General features: G+C 42.0%; 2 protein-coding genes across 2 annotated transcripts; one reads left to right on the top strand and one right to left on the bottom strand.

Moving 5' to 3' along the window:
• Positions 1–34: 34 nt before the first annotated feature.
• On the top strand, positions 35–9,348 carry VTI1B (vesicle transport through interaction with t-SNAREs 1B). The gene is made up of 6 exons (XM_032188142.1): positions 35–197; positions 2,854–2,912; positions 4,390–4,581; positions 5,893–6,066; positions 7,012–7,073; positions 7,844–9,348. Exons 1-6 carry the CDS (start codon positions 83–85, stop codon positions 7,938–7,940), a joined length of 699 nt encoding a protein of 232 aa, XP_032044033.1. The 5' UTR covers positions 35–82; the 3' UTR covers positions 7,941–9,348.
• On the bottom strand, positions 8,215–27,459 carry ARG2 (arginase 2). Its single transcript, XM_032188141.1, has 8 exons — positions 27,339–27,459; positions 27,163–27,235; positions 14,821–14,998; positions 13,787–13,946; positions 11,210–11,304; positions 10,970–11,074; positions 9,470–9,606; positions 8,215–8,544 (listed from the first exon to the last, which is right to left on the bottom strand). The coding sequence occupies exons 1-8, from the start codon at positions 27,456–27,458 to the stop codon at positions 8,339–8,341; spliced, it is 1,074 nt and encodes a 357-aa protein (XP_032044032.1). The 5' UTR covers position 27,459; the 3' UTR covers positions 8,215–8,338.
• Between the last annotated feature and the right edge of the window lie 536 nt (positions 27,460–27,995).

The raw sequence follows: 27,995 nt of genomic DNA, 5'->3' as shown, positions 1-27,995 counted from the left end.
GCGGGCAGCCTCGCGGTCGCTCCGAGGCCCCCGCGGCGGCCGATGGCGGGCGGGCTGCAGGGGCGGGAGGCGGCCGCCCGCCATGGCGAGCCGCGGGGCCGCGTCCTCCGAGCACCTGGAGCGGCTGCACGACATCTTCCGCGGGCTGCACGCGGACCTCGGCGGCGCCGCGCAGCGACTGCGGCACGGAGCCGCCGGTGGGTGCTGCCGCGGGGGGCGGCGGGGCACGGGCTGGGGCTGCGGCCCCGAACGGCCCCGAGCGGCCCGGCCTCGCCTCACGGCGCCACAGCCGGGAAGGGGCAGGGGCGGGGGGCAGGGGGAGAGCCCGGGGGCTGGGCTGGGGTCGCGGCCTGTGCCGCGCTCCCGTCAGTTCCAGGAACCGGGGCTGCAAAGGGCAGGCCCCGAGCGCGGGCGGAACTTCCGCAAAATGTGGTGAAGGGCTTTCGGGGAAAGGTGCCCGGCTTTAACGCCCTGAGCTGCAGCTTCTGCCCTGCTGCCTGGCAGGAGAAAAAAAAAAAAAAAAAGGGAAGTGGAAAATGTGGGAAGGAGTGAGGAATGGGCACACACACACTGCCCTGGGAGGCACTGCGGGATCAGGGAGCACTGCTGCGCCTGGGGAAGGCTTAAAAGGGCAGGAAATCCCTTCGGAAAGGGATTCCTGTCGGGAATCCTGATTTCCTTGTGCAAAGGAGCCCGGCCGGTCGGTGTGCTGCTACAGTGAAGCTCGGTCAGGGCTCCCTGGAGCTGAGCTGAGCTGAGCTGTGGGCTCACACAGATTGCTTACAGGCAGCGTTTTTTCAGTGCTTGTAGGCTTTTCAACAAGCGATTGCAAACTGATGTTTAGTCATGCTATGAAATGATAATGTGCTGGGCTTACTCTTACAGTTTGGTGCTGAAAAAATCCCAGTAATACTCTCATAAGGTACTTGTAAGGGAGTTTAAGATAAGCCAGGAATTGGCCTATCTGGTGAAGGCACTCAGCTTTCGTAATGTGCTTGGTCTGCTTCTTGACATACTGTGTGCGAGTCTTTATTTCGCAAGCTGTCTGATCCTGAAAAATTCACGAGCTGATAAAAGGTATTGAGGTGATTGGCAGCTTCCCACTCCAGGGAGGACAGAATGTGTTGTTCCTGGGCTGTCTGTGAGGGACTAGGAGCTTGGAAACGTTATTTCGCTACGTATAAGCAAGACGACAGATTCCCAAACCTGTTTCTGGTGGATTGGAGGTAAATCATGTCAGCGCTGATGAGGAAGTGGCTAGCATTGCTGTTGCTCAAGTGCAGTGTCTTATTAGTCCGACCGGGGGCACCCGGAGGGTAAAGTCCTGCTCTTCCAGGTTTCAACCAGTTTGAAATCGCACTTGTTTTAAGAGGGACCACATAAACCAGATTAGTGAAATGACCTGTGCGAAACAAAATATTGACTTCTGGAAGTTGTTTTTGTGCCGTTTGTGTCCGTATTTTCACTTCCAACCCAGCCAGTTGCATCAGCACAACTGTACGTGGCAGAAAACCAGAGCAGAAGTTGAGGAGAGACTGTTCAGGAACCTCCCAAGTCAGCATTTCCTCCTGGGTCAACTGTGGTGTGAAACTGCTCTGATAGCAGCCAGCATGGGATATACTGGCGTTTATAATGTAGCTTGGTCTGTAATAACTCTGCTGGGTGCTACCTGAGAGCAGAGCTGCTGGTTAGGCCGTGGTTTTTAACTCCCTCTCAAGTCCACTGCAGTTCAAGCCCTGGGCTTAATTGGAGCTGAAAGGGAGAGCCCACGGCCTGGGGAGGTCAGGTCCATGAGCCGAGCTGTGTTAAAATGCTTTGATCACTTCAAAGTTTTCTCCTATTGCTCTGTTGAGAGCTCAGTGGTTTAAAAACTGCTCCTTTTGCAGAGGGTCGTATTTACAAAAGGTGTTATCAACGGCAGGTTTTGGCTGCAGCAGTGACTTCATAATGGTCTATACAGTTTTGTCAAATTAGAGAAGTTTTACCAAGGTCACTGTCTGTATTTTCTGCTACTCAAAATTTTGTTTAAGACTGAATCAGTCTCTTCTGAGAGAAATGAATTAGGTTACTGCGGATTTATCAGACTTCTGACAGAACTTGGCTTAATTCTGCTGTACTGTACAGGAGTATCCTGGTGGTGGTCTTCAGTGTTTCTGCAAAAGCTTATGAAATGTAGGTTTTTGTTCTGTTGAGACATGGAGAGTTCGAGAATTTGGTATTTATTGAGCTTGGATATTAGATATGATAGTTTGTTAACATGTACAAAATAAACGTCTTAAGAGTTTGATGTAAATATAAAACAACAGTGGTGAAAGCCTCTCCACAGCACTGGACAGCAGGACCCTAGCAAAGGACTGTTTTGAACACCTGAAATGTCTAGTTTTGTTGGCAGAATCAAATGCCTGATGTCATTCCAGAAGAGAGAATCATTTGGGCACTAGGCTGGGAACCTGAACCGATATCTTGATGGCGTCTTTAATGCCAGGGTACTGCAGAGTGTTGTCTTGCCGAATATGCGTGAAAATATGAAACGATGAGCTGTTTACTGACCTGTTCTCTTTGTTATCCTTTCACATTAAATGTTTGTCAACAGCCAGAAAAATAGGTGGGGTTTGAAAAGTGACTTCTTTTGTCTTCCAAAGCTAGTGACCAGCTGGTGGAAGGGTGGTTTCTTCTCTGTTCCTCTCCCTTTCCCCAGCTTCTGAAAAGATAAGAACAGGCTGTTCCTGTCTGAGGTAACTTTTGACCCAGTGCCTCTGTAATCAGCCATTGGCGCAGCTTTGTTGCCTGTAAGATTGAGTTCTGCTGTCATTTCTCCAGTGTTTGTCTGACATGCTGCTTTTTCTTCCACAGAAGAGAAGAAAAAGCTAGTTCGAGAGTTTGATGAGAAACAGCGTGAGGCAAATGAAACGGTAAGCAAGGCTAGAATTGTGGCCTGACGGGTTACAGCACTGCTAACCTTAACAAGGACAGTACTTGCAGATTTCACCTTCTTTATGTTCATATGCAGGCAGATGAATATTGTATATTTTTTATGTTTGATTGATTTATGTGATTAACATGTGTGTTTGTCAAGACTGTGTGCGTGTGTGTGTATACATAGCATATCTAGAGATACAGACAAGTGTTCGTATTTTTGCTTCTCAGCGCTCAGTTGGGTTATCTCCTTCCCTTTGTTGAACAAAGAGTGGCAGAGGTACAGTTAGAATTGCTAGAGATTGTAGGGAGGACATGTAGAGAATCTGCTGTGTGGTTTGTTTGTTTGTTTGTTTTTCCTTCTGCTGTCTTTTTTCATGTTGACTTAACCCATGTGGTCTTTCTGTGAGTCTGATGGCTAAATGTCAGGGGCCCTGACTATTTAAAACCTCTGTTGTGTGGGCCTCCTGGACAGCAGGTGGCATGGAACAGCACACACAGAAAAACCACCAAACAAAACACAAGACTTGTCTTCTATGCAAAATGTAATAGATTAAGCTTTCTTTTCTCATTAATGTGCTATTTGTTGTTAGCAGTAGAATACCTTTTAGCTTGATGAGGGTTGTTTTCTTGTTTTGTTTTACCGCAGTAGTTGCAACAGAAATCTCTGTCTTTTCCTAGGAGAATTGTTTATTGTAGGTTACAAATTTGTTTTCGCATTGGTCACTTGAGAAAGGGACCAATTCTGTACTGTGATTTGCTGTACAAAATGGTTCTTGATATATTGTCAGTACCCACGTGCAGAAGGTTATGCCTTCTGCCCTTTTGGAAAAAAAAAAGTTTGAAACACATCTTAGATCTGAAAATGAGCTTCCCTTGCAGTGGAAGTAAAGCGAGTACCAATGGAAGTAGCAGACTCCTCTAAGTAAGGATGCTTTGGGGTCACAGCTGAATATTCTTTTGAGAAAGATGCTTTATTCCTCTAATTTACTGGATTTTATTGAGGTGTGTCCGTGTAGATTCTGGCTCATACAGGAGGACAGCTTTAAGTGTTGTGAATTTGTAACAACTGTCACCGAAAGCTGATGTGCAAATTCACATATCCAAAATCTCAGGGTGTACAAATCCTACCTCCAGCCTCTGCTATCCATCCTATAGATGTTTAAACAATGTGAAAGTGAAAACTGCACATTTTGAAGTTGCAGAGTGACACTTCAGAAAATACCAAGTCTTTAACTTTGGCAATGAGTTTTTTCTGGAGGCACTATATAGCTGAAAACCCATGTGGGCTGAACAGCAATAGGCAGAATGGTGCCATTGATAGTAGATGAGGGGCTTGGGATTAATAGCCCCAACCCCCAAATCACATAAAACCATGTGAATCCTTTCATCTGGTGGTAAGTTTTGAGTATAGCTGTTGATAAGAATAAATTTGATGCTTTAAAAAAATAAACACATTTTCTTTCCTTAAAGCTACGGGAAATGGAAGAAGAGTTGAAGTATGCTCCCCTGCCGTTCCGTAACCAAATGATGAGCAAAATCCGGGCGTATAGAAGAGACCTCTCCATCTTCCAGAGAGAGATTAGAAGCACAGATTTGGGGTTGGGACCTGGAAGTCAAGGGGATATGAAATACGGAATCTTCTCCACAGAAAACGAACAGAGTGTGAGTATCAGATATAAATTGCATTGAAAACTTGTGTGATTATTTAAATGAATATTCCAGAGATGTTGCTTACAGCATTCTACTTTAATTTCTTGCATAACTCCCTGTGCATCTCTTTGTGCATAACATGAATATCTTAGGGAGGAGAAAGAACACCTAGAACTCATAAGAGAGCTGTTCTGTTCTAAAACAAAGATATTAACGTAATCAAAATGATACTCCTTGGGTACCCTGTGCCTAATGACTTACACAATGCATTTAAACAAAAAGACTCAAGTGTACTGAAATACTTTATTTAATCATTCCCCTGCAGCAGTGAAAATACAACAGTAATGCTACTGACTTAACTGATCTTGTTTTTGTCTCCAAAAATATATGCAAGTCCCATATACTGTAGGGGTTCTTCCACAGAGTTCCCTTTTAAGCAATTTCAGTTTAAATAATTTCCAAATAACATAAGAAGTAGTCTTCTACTTTGTACAGTGCTGATATGCTGCTACAGTGCAAGAAATACACCAGTTTACCATATCTGCTTAGATTTGTCTGAGCTAGTGAGACTGAATTAGCTTACAGTCTTCAAAGATTAATGTAATCTGTATAGAGAAGAGTTCATGGAAGTGTTTTTTGGTTGGTTGGTTTTTGTCTGTCTGCCTTGGTTAAGGAAGGTTTAAAGGAGGCTTTTTCCTTAATGTCTTATTCTACAGAAGCAGGGATTTTTTTGCATTAGATTCCTCTTGGTTGGTTCCTCTAAAATGTGAGTGAGAGCAGGATGTTAGACTTTCTGAGGCTTAAGAAAATACTCTTTGAGCTACCTTTTGACCCCAAGGTCAACAAACATTTCTTACTCTGTAGCTGAGGCAAGTGGCATGAAAAGAGTAGCTTTTCTACTTAGCAGTCCATCTGTTAGTGCTGTTTGTCTGTAATCCTTTTGGCTGTGTAAACTCTTAATCTCCCTAGCAACCAACTGCAAAGTCACAAATAAGACAATTGAGATACGAATGAAAAGTTAGCATCTGGAAAGCAGACACTGTTTTAGTGTAGATGTTATTTGATAGAAAACTGAATTATTGCATAGACATGTTTTTTTTTTTTGTAACTAAGGGTCTTAACTCTTTAGCTGTGTATTCTCCTTTTTCAAGGTTTTACTAGATTTGACCATGACCTTACAAACATGTGAGAACCCTTTCAAAATCAACTGGGCTTCATCAGTTAACAAAAGAAGCCCAGTACAAATGGCTTGTAATTTTTTAACACGTCAGAAGCCTAATACCTCTCTTTGTGTTTAATATTTAAGTGTATATTGTTTTTCAGACTAATCTGCAGTCACAGAGGGTGCTGCTTCTCCAGGGAACAGACAGTCTGAATCGAGCCAGTCAGAGCATTGAGCGCTCGCACCGAATTGCAGCTGAGACAGATCAGATTGGCACTGATATAATTGAAGAACTTGGGGAGCAGCGAGAGCAACTGGAACGCACCAAGAGCAGAGTAAGTGGAGAAACAGTGGGTGTTGTGCCGTAAAAGCCTGATGTTAGATGCTTAGTGGGAATTGTGTGCCAGGAATTACACTTGGAGACCCCCCAGATGTGGTAGTCCAGTTAGCTGACATTTTGGGCTGCCACATTGTTGTGCTGTGCTCCTAAAAGCAAAATAATTACTGTTTATGGGCCCAAAGCATGTCTGTTACTTTGTCTGTACAAGACCAGGTGATTAGACCCATATACTGCTGCTTGAAAAATTTAGCATTACTTAAAAAATTACTGATCTTAAAAAAATTTTAGAGAATTGCCCACCATATAAAGATTAATATTAAAGGTTTAGATTTGGGAGATAATTAGTAAGTTCCTTTAATTAAATTAAATAGAAGCAGCTAACACTAACCTTCCAAGATTTGTCGGCTAGCTAAGGCAACAATTCATTTCTGAGCATCATAAAGCTGAAATGGATTATCTATTAACAGTTCAGTGCTCAGATGCATTGGGTCATGCAGACCTGTCAGTGCAACGTTTCTTTTCTTTGCTAGAATAATGGCATTTCAAACAGGTCTAGAAATGCACTATGGGAGTACATGTTAATACCAGAAGACGATATTGACAATTCAAGTAATGAAATTAAATGTAATAAAATGAGCTAATACCACCAACTTTCCAATAATTTTAAATTAGGTAGAGGAGTAGGAAGTGATCCTAAATTGCATATAAATTTTGCATGTATCTAAAGAAATGTATACCTGAAAGTCTTTATTTCTGCTTTATTAAGGACACAACTCTTCAACCTGTATTGTGCTTGGAGAACAGTGTTGTCTCTGAATTTTGAGAATACGTGGTTAGCTTTGAACCCAGTATTAATTACATTAAACACCAGCTTCTTGCATGTGAATCTTCAGTCGTTGTAAACTTGTTTAACTGGCAAATAACTTTTGTTTCTTCTTAGTTGGTGAATACAAGTGAAAACTTGAGCAAGAGTCGTAAGATTCTGCGTTCCATGTCCAGGAGGTGAGTAGAGTAGCATGACTGACGTAGAACTGCGCAGTACTCAGCAGGTAGTGGTGTTGCTTGCCAGTTTACAGCCAAAAAAACAACAACCGAATGACCCACAGTGTCAGCGGAACGGCAGGGAGGTTTTGGGAAATGCGTAAATGGAACATGTGTCCTTGTGAAGATCTAATTAGTGTTTTCTCCTCTCCGGTAATTATTCCAGTAACGGAGTGCAGTGTAGGTGAGTGAACACTACTGAATCTGTGCTGCTCATTTAAGATAGTGCATGGGTAATCACACATAACCATCATGCATGATAAAGTGTAGCAAAGGGGAGGGATTTTGACATAAGCAAGTTAGAGTGAATTGCTGTTGGTAACTTTTAGTGAAATTCAGTTATTCAGGTTGGAAGAAGTTGTGGCATTAAGTGCTATAGCTGCCTGATGACACAGACAAATCCGTTTAGCCCACACTAATGCCCTAGCATAGCTAGACTGTCATATCAGAAACTCTGAACTTGATTCTATGCTATTTTTGATGGCTAAAATGCATTTACAGTTTCTTAATTATGTGGTTTAATTATTCTTATAAATCAGTTCGTGGAATATAATATTTAAACTTGAGTAGGAAACCAGTGAGTTTGCCTCTTCTTGCTTTTTAACTGCTATTCAAAATAGTACTTTTTGATGCAGCAGAAACAGGGATTATACTTACGGAAGGTAAGAATCTGCTTTCATAATCAAGAAAAAGAACCACCTTGGATTTTTTTTTTCCTATTTTAACTCTAGGGTAGCCACTAATAAGTTGTTGCTGTCAATCATCATCATCTTGGAACTAGCCATCCTAGGAGGAGTGGTCTACTACAAGTTCTTTCGCAGCAGATGAATCTTCATGACTGAGATGAGTTGTTCCACTGCTGAGGAATGGGATGGGATGTCTTTCCTTTGACTGTCTGAGGACTGAACTGTCTCACGGGACAAGCATGTTCAACTGAAACTGTACTGACAGTTGAAAGACAGTGAATGGAAGTAAAGGAAAATGCAGAGACAGCCTTGAACTACCGGTGAGATTATAAGAAGGTAATAAATATTTTATTGTCTCAATATGTATATACTTAACTAAATGAATAAATCTTGGAATGTAATACAGTAGCCACTGATCAAGTGGAAAAGCTAGTTTATTTAAAAATTGAGAAGTTAACAGTATTTGCCAAGTGTTAAACTACCCCCTCAAGTGCCTCAGTAGAGCTATTTAATGTCCAACATACCCAGCACTTTGGGTTCCTAAATCCGCACTTGCTCTTCACTGTCAGATTCATCTGGAGAACTAGGTGTTGGGAGTTCATCAAAAGCAGTGTGTGCCCCTTCTCTCGTCTGTCCAAAGCACGTTGCTATCACGTCGACTGCAAGGCTAGCAGTTGCATTCACTTCCTCTTGAGAAGCTCCAAGCAGGGGATTGACTTCCACCATGTCTACAGCTGAAAGCATTCCTGTGAAAATTATTTGCAGCTTTATTATTGTGAAAAAGGGTTAAATCTGTAATAGGGTTTCTTTTGTAGCCTTTCACTCTGTGTAGCAAGTCAGAAACTTGTGACCAATTGTACCCACGCACAAGTAAAATGGGCTCAAGTGAGGGAAAAAGTCGTTGTTCTTAGATGCAAGTTTGTGGTTTATCTTTAGTTTTCTTACATCACTACCTCACTCATCCCTGCTTTTAGCATTCAGGAAAACCAACTTTGATGTTCCACCTATGTTTCTGAGGTGCACTCTTTTTTTTAAATTCTGCTTTCTCTTAATCCAAAAGTTAGGGGATGTAAAATAATCTTACATAGTAATTTTGCCATCCCAGTCATGATTCTGTTGAAGTCTGTTTTCTTTTCTTTTTCCCTGTACCATCTTTTACTGTAAAGTATTCATTGTTAAAACAAATTAAATGAAACCTTCATGGCAGAAGGAGGAGGATCTTCATATTATGTCAACTGCAGTGTATAATTGGTTAAAAGTTGATTTGCTAGCCTTAAATCCTACAGTAGGAATTCTGAACTGTTCAAAATCATTTGCATCCTTTTCCCCAGGTGCTCGGTTTTTGCATCGGTCCTAATGTGGATAGGAATAGGGGGGACAGTATTTTACAAAGTGACCAAGCCATTTGTGGCATTAGTTGTCTATAAGCATATGCACTTTATTTACTTTTGGTAAAACTGAAGTTGATTTAAGCTGCTTCCATCTCTTGGGGTATTGCCTAATGGTAAGATTTGTTTTTCCCTTAGTAAAGGTTGAATTTACTTCCTAGGCATCTGAGTTATGGATACATTCAGCTTAGTAGCTAATTATACATGAAAAACACATCTAGTATGGGCTGTATGTGGTTTGTCCTTGTCCTGTTTTAGTGCAAAAATATCAGTCAACTCTTACCTGTGTTGTGTATTTCCTCTGCGATGTACATGCCTTCTCTGTAAGTTAATCCGCCTAGAACAGGAGTCCCAGTTGCTGGAGCCAGTGAGGGATCAAAAGCATCGATGTCAAAACTCAGGTGAATAGGTCTCTGTCTCCTGAAGACAATAAGACAAGAAAAGCAATGTTAAAAACTTGTATTTTTTACTGTCCAGTCTGATCAGCAAAGTAGCATCATGTTGCATGATGTTAAAGGTCCCTCCCATAAGTCCTACACCATGTCATATATATTTGGGAAATATATATACTTTTATTCTTAGGATTTTCTGAAACATCTTTTAGCTCAGAACTTTCTCTAATGTGCATTGGGAAGAAAAGAAGTTTGTCTTTCAGTTTTCACTGAGAATCTGCTCTGACTTGATTTGGCTGCAAGACCATAGAGAAATATGATAGAATCCAGCCTTCCCTCCTCTTGTTCAGAAAGGTTAAAAGGCTGAAACACGGATTTGCATGGTGTCTAAGATGGAGAAAGCAACAAAGCTTGAGGGTTTCCATAGATGGGTGGGTGAAGGCTCCAAACTGCCACATAAGCCTAGTTGATAGAGAAAGCAAAGAATGATCTCAAACCCCAAAGGTGCATGGCTTTACTACAGGAATCTGGCAGTCTATGAGAGCTTACTAGGACAATGCTTGTCACTCAGATGAGCTATTAAAGTAGTGGGCTGTGTACTTCCAAGTTACTGCACATGGTTATCTGGATTAGCAGGTTTTTCTACTTGGCGCAGCTGCAGCTAGAAAACGTGAGCACACCTTTGGATACAAAAGCATGCAGTTCGGAAGGTTATCCTTTGTAGCTTTGATCCTCTCCCTGTGTCCCTATGCCTTCTAGCATGATTTGCTCCCTGACCTTGTTCAGCAAAATCAAACAAGGTGAGCAAAGACTTCAGTATTGAACTCAAGTAAAGGTGTAGTTTAAGTGATCTTCGCTAGTTGAACTACAAATAGCAACTATCATCAGGACAAGATACGTGAGCATAGTCTGAAGAAGAAGAAGCCATAAAATGCTTTTACCTCATGTACTGACAGCTGAATTCAGGTACTGTCAGTTCATATATACATGTATATATAGCTATGTGTAATAAATATATTATTATATTTTATAATTAATATAAATATTTTAAAGGGATACTCTAGGCGCAGAGTGGATTCAACCCTTTTAAACTGCAGCAAAACACAGGATTCCTCAAGAAATAGGACAAATAATATACAACAGGTTCTACCAGTCAACACAGTTGTATGGTTGTATGTTTGCCAAACACTCTGAAATGCTTGATTTTGAGATGTGTGGAAGTCAAGGACTAAATTAAGTGCTAAGACTTTACTATTTACTGGACACTTTCACAGTTCTGTTAGGCTGCCTTACATCAACAGTGACCTTCACCTACATAACTTTCCGGAAAGTAGATACTCAGTGAGCAGATGACAGAGTACTTTAAGTACGTCAGACCCATAGTTTGTTACCTGCGCATCAGTTGTTCAAATGTTCTTTCCATAACTTTCTGAATCCCAAGGCGATCAATATCCCTCATGGAGAAATAGTGGATGTCATAGTTTTTCAAAATATAGCTGTTAGAATAGAATTGAAAAAAAATAAATCATTACTGGCTTAAACTTAAACCTAGCAACAACCCTTGTGAACAGCCAAATATGGATAGAAGCCCATGATTTCAGAGTTTACAAAAATCCTTTAAATCAGCTTACTATTCAGCAGGATCCACATCTCTCAAACCAATGTACACAATATCTGATGCAGAAAGGCAGGGCTTTAGCCAGGAAAAACCAGGAAGCTGTGGTACCTGCAAGCAAAGTTTTTTATCAGATTAGTTTAATGACATATATAACAAACCTGTATTTAATACTTCCCTCAAAACTTTATTTATAGCATCCTTTCTCTGCCTCTACAGAGAAGAGTTCAGCACTCAAGAGTTTGGTTTCCTGATTTAATCCATCCCTGACTATGTCATACCATTTTACCTGAGCTGAATGTTAATGGATGAAGTTTTTAATTTTGCATTTTCTAGGCTGAAGAGAGGGAATGAAAAGCCCAAATCCACTGGCAATAGCTATTTAGCATCAGTGCATATATTGGGAAATTACAAGACGCTAGATACCCAGCTGTATCACTTAAATCATGCACTTAACAATAAATGTATAGAGCCAATACAACAATAAGACTTTGTTTCCCTCCCTCATATGCTTCTTAATTACTACATATAGACTAGTGACAATATTTGAATTTATTTTTAAAGTCATAACACACCTGAGGCTATATTTATTTATATTGGGACTAAATAAGCACTCATTATAAAATATATATACATAAATATTTATACATATATGTATTTGTTACTCTGGCTTTGTTCTAAGACATACAATGTTTACCTTAGGTGAGCTTCAAACCTGATATTATTTTCTTTTGCTCTAACTTTCCTACAGAAGTGGGCACAACTGCCAAATAAAAGTCACCCCCTTTAACTTATGGGAAATTAACAAGAAATTCAGCAGGCTTCTACATTAGCCTTCTCATGTCCTGGGGATATTTCAAGAAGCCCCATTCATTTTGCATTACTTTGGGAATTCTAGCACATTTGCAGAAACCATACAAGAATTATTAGAAAGAGGGAAATGTTTAAAAGCACCAGATGACACTGTTCACTTGTAGATAGAATTCATTCAAATGAATTTGGATGAGAATAGCAGAAGAGCTTTACCAGACACAACAGTCTTTCTGTGCCAGACAGGTACTAATGCAATTATCTATTCAATAGCCATAAAAGCATTCAACACTCTTGATCTTATTTGGAAGAAGCATTCTTCCATCAACACAGCACCAACAAGATTTATCAGGAAAAAAAACAAGACAGCTGGCAGAGCAGAGTTCCAGAATAAAATCAAGAGTCTGCAAACCCAGTTAGTGTCCATTCTCTATGTGCAATTGCTAATCCTCTTTCCACTCTTCAGCCTAAACTTCAGCAGATGCAGATTGTTGTTGCTATCAAAGTTCCTTCTGCAAAGGCCCCAGCTATTGGCAAATGCATAGGCTACCCCTATAAGTGTCTCCATAGATGCTACAGGTATTTCTAGAATCACCCAGTGGTTTGGGTTGGAAGGGACCGTAAAGACCACCCAGTTCCAACCCCCCTACCATGGGCAGGGACACCCCTCACCAGACCAGGTTGCTCCAAGCCCCATCCAACCTGGCCTTGAACAGCTCCAGGGATGGGGCATCCACAGCTTCTCTGGGCTACCTGCTTCAGTGCCTCATTGCCCTTTTTTAGTGTGAAAACATTACCCCTTGTCCTGCCGCTACACTGATAAAGAGTTCCTTCCCCATCTTTCCTGTAGGCCTCCTTCAGGTACGGGAAGGCTGCTATTTGGTCTCCCCAGAACCTTCTCTTACCCAGGCTGAACAACCCCAATTCCCTCAGCCTTTCTTCACTGGAAGTGCTCCAGTCCTCTGATTATCCTTGGGGCCCTCCTCTGGTCCACTCAAATAGGCCCATGTCCTTCTTGTGCTGGGGGCCCCAGAGGGAGATACAGTCTTCAGATAAGTCCAAAAAGACATAAAGGCCTTGTGCCAACCTACTGCTTTTAGCATCTTGACAGCAGCAAAACACAGCCACACACATTCCATATGCCTCGGTAAATGGCTCTTTGACAACTTTACCTCTTTCAAAGACAAAGACTATCTTTAGAAACACTTGTAACCTGGTCTAGCTGTCCTGATTTGCCAGTAGCACTAACCCTAGAGCAGCCAGGAATCATGCAGGAACAGCCCATGTCAGGCCCCAAGGTTGTCAAAACATGCAAGAGCCAAACTAAGCAGAAGAGGCATGCAAGGTACGCAGGAGCCAGCTGTCACCAGAGGTGAGCTCAGCGCAGCTCTCACAGGCTCAGCTGGGGGGAGGTTCCCTTTTTTCCTCCTGGTGCTGCTGTTGCACAGCCTCGGCACCAACTCAAGTCATTATGCAGACTGGCACCATGGTCAGCTGCCACGTGGACTTGGGTCAGCCCTTGCTTTCTGTACAACTCACAGGAGTGCTAACCCAAATAAAAGCTTTTTCTCATTCTTGGTTCTAAGTCTAGGCATATGTACATATATTTACGTGCATTTGCACACAAATATGCACATATATACACACAAACAATACATACTATTGCTTGTACTCAGATAAAAAAGGCCTGCATTTGCAACACTTAAGAAAGCACCTCATGCCAGAAAAAGTAAAATGCTCAGAGGATTTCAATGTAGGCTAACTGTACAAGTAAGACACTTACTTTATCTTGAAGCTCTCTCAAGAGAAACGAAAGAGGTTGTCCATGGAGGTTTCCAGACTGAGTTGTAAGAGGGGTGTTGATATCAGCATGCGCATCCACCCAGATCACGCCGAGGTGTGGGCACTGCCGTGCATGGCCACTGACAGAACCAAGTGCCAAGCTGCAAGTAAAGTAGGAAGGTCTTTAGTCAACTGTGCAAAACATTGTCCTTGTTCTGAAGGAGAAACGGGAAGTCTCTGCAACTTCAGACAGTAACAGTCATGTTTCAACACATCAGACACTCCTGATGATGAGCAAAGGGTGTGTCCCATACAAACTGCATGACATGCCCACTCCCAAGTAACTCCACAGGACAGTATTTGTAATGAAAGATTAGAAAGAGCCATTTTCTCTCTTTCCATCGTCACCCTTCCCATGCTCTAAACTTCCAATGTTCTAGCACCAAACTCAGAAAAATCTAATATGCTAACTCATCAATTCTGCTGTTCACCCATTTTGCCGTATCACCTTCAAAACTCAATTCATTCTTAGATGCCCTACCTTCTTCAACCAATTCTCACACCAAAAGTTAGTGAAAAAGAAGAAAAAGACAGTCTGACATATAGCAGCTGTGGAAAAGTGGTCTATGTGTGGGCATTACAAATCAATCCAAAGAGTTGACATCCTGAGAGCAGAGGGTGCAGAACAGACGTATCACTCAGCATTCAGAAAACAAACAAACAAACCTGCAACAATTTCTAGAAGGACCTGATCACACAAACTTTCCCAAAGAAAAAAATTTAATTTGTATGTTTGCAGATTGCTGAACAGTCTGGAATTAAGCTGTCTTTAGAAGGCCAGGTTTTTATAACTGACTTTTCTGTCCCACACTAAACGCCCCAGCAGTAACATCAAAATGCTTCTACGGTACTGCCAGGAAATGACCCCCGAGTTATTCTTGCTGTCCTCCTATTTTCTTATTTAAATTCTTACATTCCCCTTCAAGCCTCAACCTGCAGCACACACCGCTAATTGCTCCTAGTTCGTGAGCTCACCTGTGATCTCCTCCTATAGTGACACAGCTGTGTCCAGCAGCTACCGCTCTGCTTACAGCATCAGCCAGCACCTGGCTGGCTAACCCCACTGACCGTGGGTACGAGATCAGGTTGTTGTACAGTTCATCGTTGGGAACTTGAGTGAAATTCAGATCTCCAAAGTCATACACTTGGCATCCTGGAAGCACAACAGCAAAAGGAGGAAGTGAAGTTACTAAACAAGTGCCCAAAGAAACATTCAAAATAATGTCCCCTCAAAAATCAGTCAGGCAAGTTTGAAGGGAACAGGAAGGGAAATGATTCATTTGAATATTTGCATACCCTTGCAAACAAACATCTCACAACTTTACAAATTAGAAATCTTAAGATAATATTGTCACTTTAATTTTGCAATGATATAGGCCAATCATATAAAGTCACCTAAAAATGTTTTAATTTAATTATTTGTAATTTTAGCACAAAAAAGTGTAGTTTGTATTACTGTCTTCCTAATTAGCCAAGCTGTACACAACCTTACATGAGCTTAGTTGCTGAAAGACTAAGGACCTAGGACTACATTTCAACAAATATAGCTGAGTCCTAACTGGTATTCTCCATTTTTGAATCCCATGAAAATCCAGGCACAAGAGCATCAAGTTAACAATAAAGGAACTTTTCGTAAAGAACTCCCGAGCAACTAGTTTTGTAAGAGAACCTGACCATTTTCTCAGTGCAAGATGTTCTGGAAGACGTTTTAATTCTGGGACTTAGATCCCAACCCCCTTTTGAGATCCTGTCATTGCAAATTACAACTTAAATGGCTCTTGAAACATGACAACATTCTGGGTCTTTAGCCTTTCCTAATAGGAATTTCTATCCACTTACTCTGAAAACAAGTTCCTTCAGAGATTAGGAAACAAGGGAACATTTTTGGGTGCATTTCCCCTCTCCCACCCAACAGAGAAAGAGTTTAATTGGCTGCATCTTAACTCTTCCATGCACATCTTGGAGCTTACCCTTTGAAGTTCTGCTGCCCAACACCATGTGCTTTCATAACAGTCTTTCAGATCTGACAGGCCAGAGCCTCAGTTTCAGATAGGCCTATTTGCTGCAGGCACTGATGAGAACTGTAAAAGGTATTTACAGCTACACCAAAAGTAATACCAGTCATGCCTCCCTAATTTGTTCCTCAATCACTACAGTCTGTTCACAGTTCAAAGCATCCAGGCTACAGCTTGACATTTTGCCTTTAGCCATTCAATGCCTACCAAGGAGCTTTGAAAAATTAAGGCAAGCAAATCAGCATGGAAAAATATCCCACTAGGGACTGTGTGATCTCTGCCTCATTTCCATTAAACCATTACCTTAATATCTATGAAAAAGGCTCTGTGAGTTTCCCTGGTGGAAATAAGATTAAAGTAGCATTGACAAAAACATGAGTTTATCATCATTTGAAAGGATTTTGGACTGAGCAGAACAAAGGAAAACGGTTGAGTCACTTGTGAGACTTAGGCTACTGGGAAATAGGCAAGCGTATTTTCTATGGCAAGGACATATGTGGACATACATTTGCTAAGAGAGAACAGGGAAGCTGAGCACAGGTACTTGACAAAGGATTAAATGAATGCAGCATCAGCTAGTCTACAAGAAAGCTCATTATCTACAGATACTTAAAGCAATAAGCTGGACCATGACATACCACTGCATGGTTCTCAAAAGACATCCCAGGCATACAACAGGATTTTTTTCCCACCCTCGAGCAGTACCTAAATAGCCTGCAGGACAACAGCTCTGGAATTCTGAGCTCATGTTATTCAGATTTCAGTGTGCTATCTAATCTTAGTGACTTTGCCATTCATCATACATATCTCAAAGATCTCTTTTTACTTTTTTCCTTTTTTTGTGTGTTTCTTCCCTCAAGACTACTTCTGTGGCCCATGCATGCTGTTGCTCATTTCAGTATTAAAAGTCTGATGAAAGTACCCGAGTATGCTTAGAAGACAAGTTTGGGGAATAAGACTCCAAGGCACTGCATTAGTCAGTAGGTATCAAGAGCTTTAGAAGATGCTGTATAAGTTAAAGTTTTCCACAGTCCTTTCATCTAATAACCGCTGACATCTGTGGGGAATAAATCTGCAACCAAGCAGCTGTGTTCATTGACAGCACGTTATACCATGTAACAGAGAAAAGAACTACCACATAAGGCTTGTTTTCTTACAGGACATACAGCACATCACAGTATTTTTACCCATTAAAGCGTGAAAGAGAACAAAAGGGAACTATACCACGAAGTTCTGTCTCTAGATCAGTGTAAAACAAAGAGCCAACCACGCCATCTTTCATAGCACTTTAAGACTCTTCAGGGTATCCTCAAAGCAGAACAAACACGTCAGATAAGATGCATGTTTAAAGGAGCATCACTTGTGCTCAAGATTTTTTTATTTTTCCTTCTTTACTCTTCCCAACACTATTTGTAAGGCAGAATAACCTGGTTCAGTCCCTGAATTAAAAAAAAAAAACAAAACACAACACAAAACATGTAAGCCATTTGAACCCCATGGTGATTTTAAGAAACAAATGGGATGAATATATATATATATATATATATATATATATATATATATATATATATATATTAGAGATGGCCACACAATTTTAGGGTCAAGGATTCTGGGAACTTGTCCACATTTTGGACAAACAGTTCCCCGTACACATCCTATAGGAAGATGCCTCTGTTTTTTATAAAAAGCAGAATGTCTATTAAAAACAATAAATGCCATCTTCAAAAGTTTATTGTTGTTCATGTGGAGTTCATAAACCTTGTAGCAGCTTCTTTTCTCAGCTTTGTGTTTCCCTCTTATTTAGGCCCACTGTGTTTATGTACTTGCAGAGAATAGCTCAGGCTTCCCTGGGTGACTCCCTGGGGAGCTCTCCCTTGGTTATCTCATTAAGATACAGACAGACAATCTCAGAAGTAAGCCCTAACTGGATCCTAAAACTTGAATATCTTCTCTTTCTACTATATGTAGTATATATACATACACATACAGAAGATGTTAAGAGCATATTTTTAAGGAGCATACAGTCTCTTAGATCATGTTTTTTTTTTTAATATGCCTAGAGTTTTGAAAGCTATGATTGAACAACCCTAGTGGAAAGTTTAATGAATGACAGAGCAGTACATAAGCAAGCCATGCATCCTGAGGTGATTAGAAGTATGTGAACATGTACTTCTTAGGATTGAACAGAAAGAAATTAAAATTGGCATGTGCTTAGTGCTTACTGAACAAAGTAAAAGAATCCATGTCAAATTGCCAGGGCTACTAAAGTCCTTTCTTCAGTTCTCTTTGAGGTGTCTTTGATGGTCTAATGCTTAAAGACCTGAATTACTTGCCACATGATCTGCATGTACATACTTTTGATTTAACGAGGTTTAAAAACTAAGCCTTTCTTGATTGAGTTTCACTGCCCAACAGAAGTTACTAGATGGATAGACATGCTGTAGTACAGTGCAGTCTACTGTATCTTGCTGTTATTTGGCTATTAATGAAAGAGTTCCATAATTTACCACCCCTTACTTCCTTTGGTAGTTGGAGTTATTCTATGTGTATAGCTATTAGTATCTTAAACAGCTTCTTAGACCAGCATAGGAAATTAACAGGAAGAATATATGTGCACCTTTTAAAATAGGTGATCCAGGTTCTCAGAACGGGAGAAAGATGTGAGCAAACAACAAAGCTAGCTTCCTTACATTTATTAAAAACAGCATGCACACTTCAATGCAGCTGGTCAGGTTTGGTCAGAAACAGTATGGTACCTACTTCAGTGATCAGAGATATTTGTTCTGCTGTGTGAAACTTTTATTTTTTTGTTTGAAAACAAACACAGGAGAAAGTTGGGCTGTGACCAGCAAATTCATTGCATCTGTGACATAATCAGGTTACATAGAGTGAAACCAATTTCTTTTCCCCACCAGCTGTGCAGACTTGCCAGCAGGTGTTTTTGTTTCGGACATAATTGTATTATCTGTCAAAGCCACACAAAAAAGTGTTAGTTAATAAGAGAGATGAGAACACCAATTGCCCAAGCTCTAACACTCCACCCCCCAACCATCAATAACAGCTTCATAGATGTTATCTCCTGTGTACCAGCCTCTACCTTAGCACTTTTTTTTTTTTTTTTTTTACAGAAATCAGGGAAATGTTATAAAAACCTCAGTTCCTCCACCCTTGCTACCCACCCATTTTACTAATTTTACAGTAAAAAGCACCCTCAAGTTAGCTGTTTTTTTTTTTTTTTGTTTTTTGTTTTTAAAAAAAAGTAACTTCAAGCAGAAATACTTTCTAACTAAGATTTTTGGATTGAGGCTTTCTTTTTAAATGAAGCAGTACCATTCAGTACTTAAAAACTAACACCGCAGATATTTTGCTAGTAACTAAAGACTATTAAATTAAATATGATTAAAAGACTTTTACTGCACTCCAAAGCTCTAACAGAAAGTTTTCATTTTGGTGTAATTTGTTCAATTAATGAGTGAATTACCAACACTGCAGAAAATGTTTAATCAAGTCCATACAACTCAGCTTTATCAGCACACTGGCTCACTACCCATTTTAAAATGGTGATCACTTTTTCAAGCAAGGGAAAAAGTGGCTCAATTCAACTTTTGCTGTTATAGGAGCTTGAAAGACGTATCAGGGAGATGAAGGTGTCTGTCTGAATATGAGCACAGTATAATTGCATAAGTGTGCATACTAGCACACAGTCCTCCTGCTGGTATGAATGATTGTGTGAAAACAAACATCTCTTTCCTGCAGCAGAAGAGTACAATCCTTAGTGGCTCATTGCCTCCGTGTCAGGTTGTCAATCAGCAGAGCTTTTTGGCTACACACTTCAGCCAAAAATGAACATGAGCTTGAAATATTTTGTACAAAAGATCCTTCGTAGCTCTACTTTTTTTGAGCAAGACAGATTAGGAAATGGTCATACAGCCTGCATGACCAGAACCAGAACTTTAACTGGTAAAGAAAAATGAGCTTTTTTCAAAATTAGGCACCTAACTTGTAATTGGAGAAGGGGGGAAAATTAGAAATACAAAGTAAAAACATACTTCGGAAAGTGAAGTCTCCTGCATGCTTTTTCAAATAAGCTAGCAACGTAGCACTGGAGCACTAGGGCTCAACCTAATGATGCCTAAAACTGGGTCATAAGATAGCTTGCTAAGCAGTATCTGGCAACAGCCATGTTCATTTCCTATCATCTTAAGCACAATACAGGTCTTTTATTCAGCATTCACAGCAGGTAGTAGTTACTATAGCAAGTCATTTCGCAGCATAGATTTAGAGAAAAAAAAATTCTTCTGTAAAAGCTGATGACTGAAGTCTGGGAGCGTTCAACTGAAAAACATCTGGGTAGCAGCAGGGAAAGCCTCCCCATCCTCTTTCTACTAGGATGCTGCACCAGAGCCATAAGCAGGAATTTGACAGAAGGGAATTCAGCTTGCAACATCCAGGCTGGCTGCTGAGCTGACATTACCCAATGGCATGCTACTGTAATACAGTTATAGTGAGTCCCCTAGGCAGCAAACAGGAGCTGAAACAAAAGCATTACGTAGAAGTGATCTCTTGGTACTGCCTGTTTACATTGGATGTTTGTGGACTGGGGGGGGGGGAATAAATTAATGGCATAATTTAATTTGGAAACCCAGAAGAGGAAATATAAGTAGTCCAGCAGGATTTAGAAACACTGCTGTCAGCACATCTCACTTTGTGCTATGTATTATATAAAACCACTCACATGAAAGCATCACTCCTGCTTATGCAACAGAGCTGTTTTCTCAGATTACAGCCTTAGCACAGAAGGGCTTTTCAGGAAGCAGTATTATGAACAATGTTTATAGACATTTTACTTCCTGTGAATAAGGAGGACTATAAGCTGTTACCATCCTTTTCAGTATACACTCAGTGACTCACATGGACTTTACTTCGTAACCCTTTCTCTGAGACACAGGCAAAGCATTGCACAACAGCAAACAAATGACTGTTTCATTATGGTCAGTGCATTCTGAAACCTATTTTAAGACAGTTTTAACCCTCCAAATTCATCTGAGGAAGTGGGTATGTAAAAACATGTAAGCAAGGGCATACTTTTGTTTTATATGAATGAAACTAGGCTAGCAAGGTTCCCACTAAAAGGGACCAAAGCTCTAGCAACCTAGTTTAATCATAAACCCTTTTGCTATGAAGCTCATTATGCACTGTCTAATTCTCTTTAATATATATCTACTGGAAGAAATCTATTAGATGTAGACACTTTGTGTGGTGCCAGGAATTGGACTCAATGATCCTTACGGGTCCCTTCCAACTCAGGAAATTGTGATTCTATGATTTGATAGTTCAGTGGTTTTCAGCTACAAAATTTCACTGAGGGAAGTTCATGTCTCAGGAATTTCCACCCTCCTTTTAGCATTCAGACAGGTCTGCTTTTAGACAAAGTTTCAGTATCAGTACCTGTTTAAAAGGCTCCTGCTCATACAGTAACAACAAAAACCAAAAACTCAACTCCAACTCCTACCACAAATCTGTAGTCTGAAGATGTCCTTTGTATACAATTAGCCAAAAAGTGTTTTTCCAACCCCAAATTAAGCAGCTACCTCAATTCCCTTTGATACCTTTATAACCTTAATCACTTACGAAATCTAGTACACCAGTACACTTGACCTGAAGAGGTCTTCAAAAACGTCAGCATCAGGTGTTGGGAAACATTTGTACTGCAGCTTGCATCAGAGAGGAGACAAGGCTGCAGCTATTGTGCTCTATCACTCCATTGACAAAGCCCAGCACAGTTCCACTTCCCTTCCAATGTGCTTAACCCAGAAACAGTTCCTGACAGCACGTAAGCGCTTACAGACGTAGGACGTCATAATACCAAAACAGCTTTCCTCCACCAGAAGCTCCTCATGCTTTAGACTGTTGCAAAAGCAAATAGTTGGTTTATTAGTTAACCCCTTAAGATAACACAAGGGCAGAAGAACAGAACATACTAGAGCTTATTGAAGATGTCTCCCTCTCTTTCAGCTGCTACCAGAAACTAGTATCAGACCAGCTCATTTCTTTATACTATAATGACAGATTTCAAATTTTGCATTTGATGTTGGTGCTTCATACTCTGTTTTTCACTAGATAGTTTTTATAACTGAAATGTAAGACTTCCATCTGAAAGTAATCCTCTGTATCATACCCACACAAGCACATACCTATCATAGGTGCCTTGTTCTTGCGAGTCCACAAAGAGACAGAGCTAAGTGAATATGAAAGCAATAAAAAGATTCCATGCACTGTAAAGCAGATCAAAAAACAATTCGTTATCTAGCTTTTCCAATTATCTCTTTTTGTCCCTCCCCAATAACTCCTCTCCTTCAACACCATTCATAGTAAGTATATATATATATATATATGTATATAACAGATCGTAGATTAGAATAAGTGCAGGTGAGTGCTGAATTTCTTTACTCATAATACACTAAGCCATGCATTAAAACTGATTTTGTAATACAAGGATGCAGGGCATCCCCCATAGAACTACAAATACAAAAACCTTGAGGAACTCTATTCTTTGATCATCTCTGTTTACTGCAAGACTAAAGAAGAAATAATTGATTCAAGCTTCCTGATCTGCATCAGTTTAGCTTTAATTTAAACACCCCTAAAAATTAACTAGTATGATGAAAAATTAAAGCACACAAGGTGCTTGAATTTTAAGTTCACTAAGTTTCTTTTGAAGCCTACTTTATGGATAACGTACAATCTGTAATACGCATCAGCCAAATGGAGGTGGGAAATCGAAGGCTGCCCAAGGGCTTTCCAGAGTGAAGAAAAAGTAGTAGATTGTGTATTTCATCGGTATGGGGGAGGGAACAGGATTGCTGACCTATCACAAGGAACGCTTAAGCTCCATCTACTTTCATTGCTGATGTTTCTCCAGTAACTTAAAAGACTAACGGTAATCATGCAGATATCAAAGTGTCCATCATTTAAAACGATAAGCCATAACTGGTGTCAGAACACATTCCGCTACTTCCAGCTTAGCTTTCTGTGCTCAGGGCCAGCTAGCAGATATGATCTGTTGCAAAACAGCAAGAGGATATTGAAGTCCTAAAGTATACAAGCAACTCTTCAATACCTTAGTCATATTTACTGGATGAGCTGATGAAAATTACTTTCTTAAAGCAGCTACAGCTCCTACCAGTCTGTCTCTACTGAACCCCAGTACTAGTACTTACTATCCATACCTTGGTGCACAATTAAAAGACTATTTATCTTCCTCTTGAAGTTTTCACCTGAGAAGATCTAGGGTGAAAAAAGGAGATATGTAGAAGCTGCTTCATGATTTATAATCAAGGCAGAAACTAGCCATAACATCATTTGTTGGTGAGACAGAAGAGTTAAATTGCTTTTTAAAGGAGTAGATGTCAGCAGGATCCCATGGTTCTAGGCAAGGCAGGAGAGTATCTCCAGTCACGTGGGGATTAGCAGCCCCTTTCCTCTTTCAAAGGTTACTCCTTAAGTTTCACTACACTGACCTCCTGCATCCTATTACTGAAGAGCTTTGTTCCTGTGAAACAAAAGAACAGTAACATGATGGTTATTCCCTTGGACAAGCCTAATCTACTTCTGTCTGTAGGCCACATGCCTCTGCAGTCTACCAACTCATCAAGCAAGCAACTCAATTCCAAACTCTTTTAATCCATTCTAGGGTAGTAAAAACCCAAGTCTGACTAAACTCAGCAACCCAGTCACGTGCAGCTCTAAATAGATAAACAAACCAAAAACAAAACAAATCAACAGTCAACATACATGAATGAAGACTTGGGAAGATGCTTTGTACTGGAGTTGTTTCCATGGTATCAACAGCAAAGATGCTCTAAGTCACCTCAAGAGCTGTAGTGATTAACACAACAGCTACTTAGTGCTTATTAAAATCTGAGTGGTCCTTTTCTCCTCCAAGGAAGGGAGAAACTGGGCAACACTCCAGATTTAAGGTGGATCAGATTCTCTGCTTAATCTACAGTAGGCTTGAGAGGTCCAAAAAAAAAAAAAAACAAAAAAAAAACTCTTAAAAAAATAATTCACAAAAAAGTGACTTCATACTTTAAATCTTCTGTACCTTAGGTCAAGCTCAGAACTGTGCACCCTGTCCTCCTCCACACCACGGAGTTACGAATTTCTATTTTCATACAACATATTTACTTCTTTGGCAAGATTGAAGAGTCCTTTAAGGTGTTAATATTTTAGTTTCCCTTCGGAAAAGGAGCAAAGCCAAAAGACAGACATCACCAGAATGATTAAGAAGCCTTGCAGGCTTAGTCAGTTATCCTTTAAATTATGCTTGCTACAGACTTGCACACCCACTGTTTCTGGCTTGGGAGTTGGATTCCTGCTACATTAGCTCTGAGTACACCTCAAGCTACTACCACCATGTAGCATTGTTTGCTCTGCTTCTAACGAGGGGATGGACGACAAGCTAGTGGCTCAGGCTCATCTCTGACAGTCTGATACAGGCTAGTGATGCCATCTGCTTCTCAGCTCCCTCCTTGTATTTCAGCCTAAGCATAAACAAGCTGTTCAGCAGCAGTCATTATCCTAGGTGGCCAAAAAAGATATCACACCGTGTGACTACAGCTACAGCCTCTTTCAAGGGAGGGATCTCCCAGGAAGTAGAAAGTAGAGCAGCAGCTCAGGAGACTGCAACAGAACTGTAAGAGAGCAGGTATTAGGATAGAGTGAGAGGATCAGATTTCCCCCACCATCCCATGCAATACAGTGCTAAAAGGATGAACAAAAGATAATGGTGTTCTCACTCTCTGACATACTTCTAGCACTGTCAAATGAAGTTATTAAATCAGCTATACAGGCATACAAAAAGCCATGTGGTGCCTTGATATTCAGCGTACTGAAGCATAAGGCTAAAACAAACAAATGGTGCATGCATCTTACTACCTGAATGCTGCAGTTCTAAAGCAGCCATAAAAGCATTTTACACAGGTCAAATTGAACATACAGATGGAAAAATGAGCAAGTTGAACCTTGCAGTTTCAAGCAGATTCTACTCAAATCTCTTCCACTTGAACTAACTGAGTGCAATTTTATTTAAGAGTCACTACATGCAGATTTCATTATAGGAACACTGCCTCCTTTTCCCCATCAATAGTTGTTCTGACTGCCCTGAATCCACCTTTGCTTCTCTGCTGGAAAGCATCTCCCCATCGCTGGCCTCATGCCCAGCTCCAAGCTCATAATGACACAGACAAACACCGCAATCACATCTATAGCAATCTCCAACATCCCTGCTGGAGGGGGAAATGGCAGGGTGGGGAGCACATTCTGGGGACACAAAAGCTTCAGAACTAACCAACACATATAGAAGAATAGAAGCCCTATATCTTAGGCAGACATTTCTTTTTAAGGAGAAATCTGGTCTGCTGCAGTATTACCTACCTGCTCCCAGAAAACAAGCAACAAGGACCCATGAAAACAATTCTTCTAACAGAACAGGCAACTACAAGACTCAAGGTAATAATAATAATAAAACCACCATTGTTCTATTGCCTTCTTCAATGTATAAGAGAAAGCATTGTGTTAGAAAAAACAGAGACAAAGAAAAAAGCAGCTAAAGTTTTACAGCCAGTTCAGTGTACCCCAGGAGGCCAACCAGCAGCATTATCACATTACTACACGCAAAGCTATCCTGCCAGCCTCACAAAAAACAGTAATTTATTAAGTTTCCATGAACAACAGATGTGCACAATACAAAAGGCTACCCGGTAGCTTCCTCCTCCATCCAACCACCCAACCCTCAAGCAGACTGCCTTTGCAACATAGACAGCTGTGTATGCTGGTGACTGCAATTGCTTCAGGATGGGCCCTCCCAGCAGGATTTGTTACAGTTTGTGTGCTATCTGAACCTGCTCCGATGAGAGCTGCAGGGAATTCAGGCAGCAGTATAAACATCAACACCAACCGAAAAAAAAAAAAACTATCTCAGTGGAAGAATATGCCAGCAACATGAAACTGAAAACGCAGAAGGAAGAAATCTCAGTCTTCAAAAAAATCTTAAGGGAAGAACAATAGAATATTTCCACGTTCACTACTTGATTAAGTAATAAACAGTCCATAAGCAACTAAACAGTGGAAGTATTCACCACCTTCCCCTGATTTGAGTTTAACTTGATTCATTTCTATCCTTGCATTTTTTTTGTTACTAAAACCCATAAAGGGCTCATAGCCTGCTTTCTTCTCATCTTCTTCAAATATCTATTGGAACGAGTTTGTGTTATGCAAATGACTTCTTTTTAAATAAGGATTCTTGTAAAATTTAAAGTATAATATCTGAACTATTTCAAAGGAAACATTGAGCCTTCCAGTACAGAATTATATCATCAATTGCCAAAAACACTACTGTGTATCTTTTTACCTCAAATTACGTATCCTTTCAAACCTGGTAACTTGTCAGTTTTTGCTACCTTTAGGCTCAGTAACACCTATACCTGCCTTTATCCCAGCATATAAGAGGTTCTTCAGACACCCTCTATTTTTGGTGGTGTTACAGATCACACTCACTGTGAATTCAAATGCTGCCACGGATATGCGTGGATGCTGAGACACACATCTCAACTTTGCGCAACACAAAAGAGGAAAGGCTCGTCTACTCATTTGATCACAAATTGGGGTTTTCCAGCTGGTGAATCATGAAATATGCACAGGAAGCCCACAGGGCTGCACAGAACAATAGCCTCCATTTTAAAGGTCTTATAATTCAGATTAAGTTTGCTGGAGGGTTATTAAGCAATTATCCTTTTTCTTCATGCATCTAGATTGTATTAGCGCTAACCACACGCACAGCGGGTAAGTTCTTTCTGTTGCTGGTCCAGCTCTGCAGTCCATCACCACACAGCCTCCAGCGATGCTTTCTAAATTAAGGATTCCCTGGGGCAGAATTTGGTCAAGTTTCTCTGGTATAACATTTCTAAAAACTGCGATACCGTATCCATCAGCTTGCAGACACAATGGATGGGAGGAGCTGAAGCAAGGCACGGCTTTCCTTACCCACTGCTCCTGGCGCTGATGCAGACCACCACCTTCCCACCCGTGCAGCCTTACAAAGGAAAAGCGAGCCTGGAGGTTTCTCCAGAAAGTTCCGCATCCCCTCACCCGGCAGCACGCCGCTGCCTCAGGAAGGAGCTGGGGAACAGGGACAGACAGAGGCACAGACCCGCCGCGAGCAGCGAGCACGGCGCCAGGCTCAGGCCGGCCCCCCCGGCCCCCTCCCGGCCCCACTCCCCCCTCCGGCCCCCCGGCGCCTCACCGAGCCCGGCCAGCCGCTCCAGCAGCCCCGCGGCGCGGACAGTAGCGGGGCCGTGGTCCACTCCGCGCCGTTTCTGCGGGACAAAGAGAAGGCGAGCCGTTACACAGCCGTTACCCAGCCGTTACCCGGCCGTTACACAGCCGCCCCATCCCTCCACCGCCCGCCCCGGCGCCCACCTGCCCCCGGGAGAACGGGGCTCCCACCAGCGCCACCGAGTGCGCCTGCCGGGGCCGCTGCAGCCGGGCGGGGGCCGCCTGGCCGCGGAGGAGCCTGGCGAAGCCGCCGCGCAGGGCCATGGCGCAGGAGCCGCAGGAACCGCGCAGCCACCGCCCGCCGCCGCGCTCCTCTTAAGCCGCTCCAGCGCCGCGCGCGCCGCCGGGCCCCGCCCCCGCCCGCACACCCCCGGGCCGCCCGGCCAACGGCGGCGCGCGCGCGCGGAGGTGTGTCCCGCCCCCCCCCAGGCCCCGGCCCCGGCCCCGCGCCGCCGCGCCCAACGGCTCCGCCCCCCGCCGGCCCTGAGGTGAGGGGGCGCGCGCCCCGCCCGGCCGTTAGCGCCCGGCCCCTCACGGCCCCGTCAGCCGCGCTGGGCTCCTGCCTGCCCGCCTCAGCCGCCTCACGTGCCAGTTCCCTCTTTAAAGCCGCATCTTCGTTATTATTTTCTCCTCCCACGTAAGCGTTTTGCACTCGTTTCTCCCCCATCCCCGCAGCCCCTTCGCTTCGCCCGCCAGGTGTTTTTTCTCTGCTGCCTCAGCTCACCCTTGGGCGCCCCGGCCCACCCCTCACCTTGGCGAGGCGCAGGACGAGCCGCAGGGCCCTCTGCACCCCCTCCTCCT

The sequence above is a fragment of the Aythya fuligula genome, chromosome 5, assembly GCF_009819795.1.
Source record: "Aythya fuligula isolate bAytFul2 chromosome 5, bAytFul2.pri, whole genome shotgun sequence".
In the NCBI taxonomy this organism is placed as follows: domain Eukaryota; kingdom Metazoa; phylum Chordata; class Aves; order Anseriformes; family Anatidae; genus Aythya; species Aythya fuligula.
This window is presented reverse-complemented; position numbering and strand designations above follow the sequence as displayed.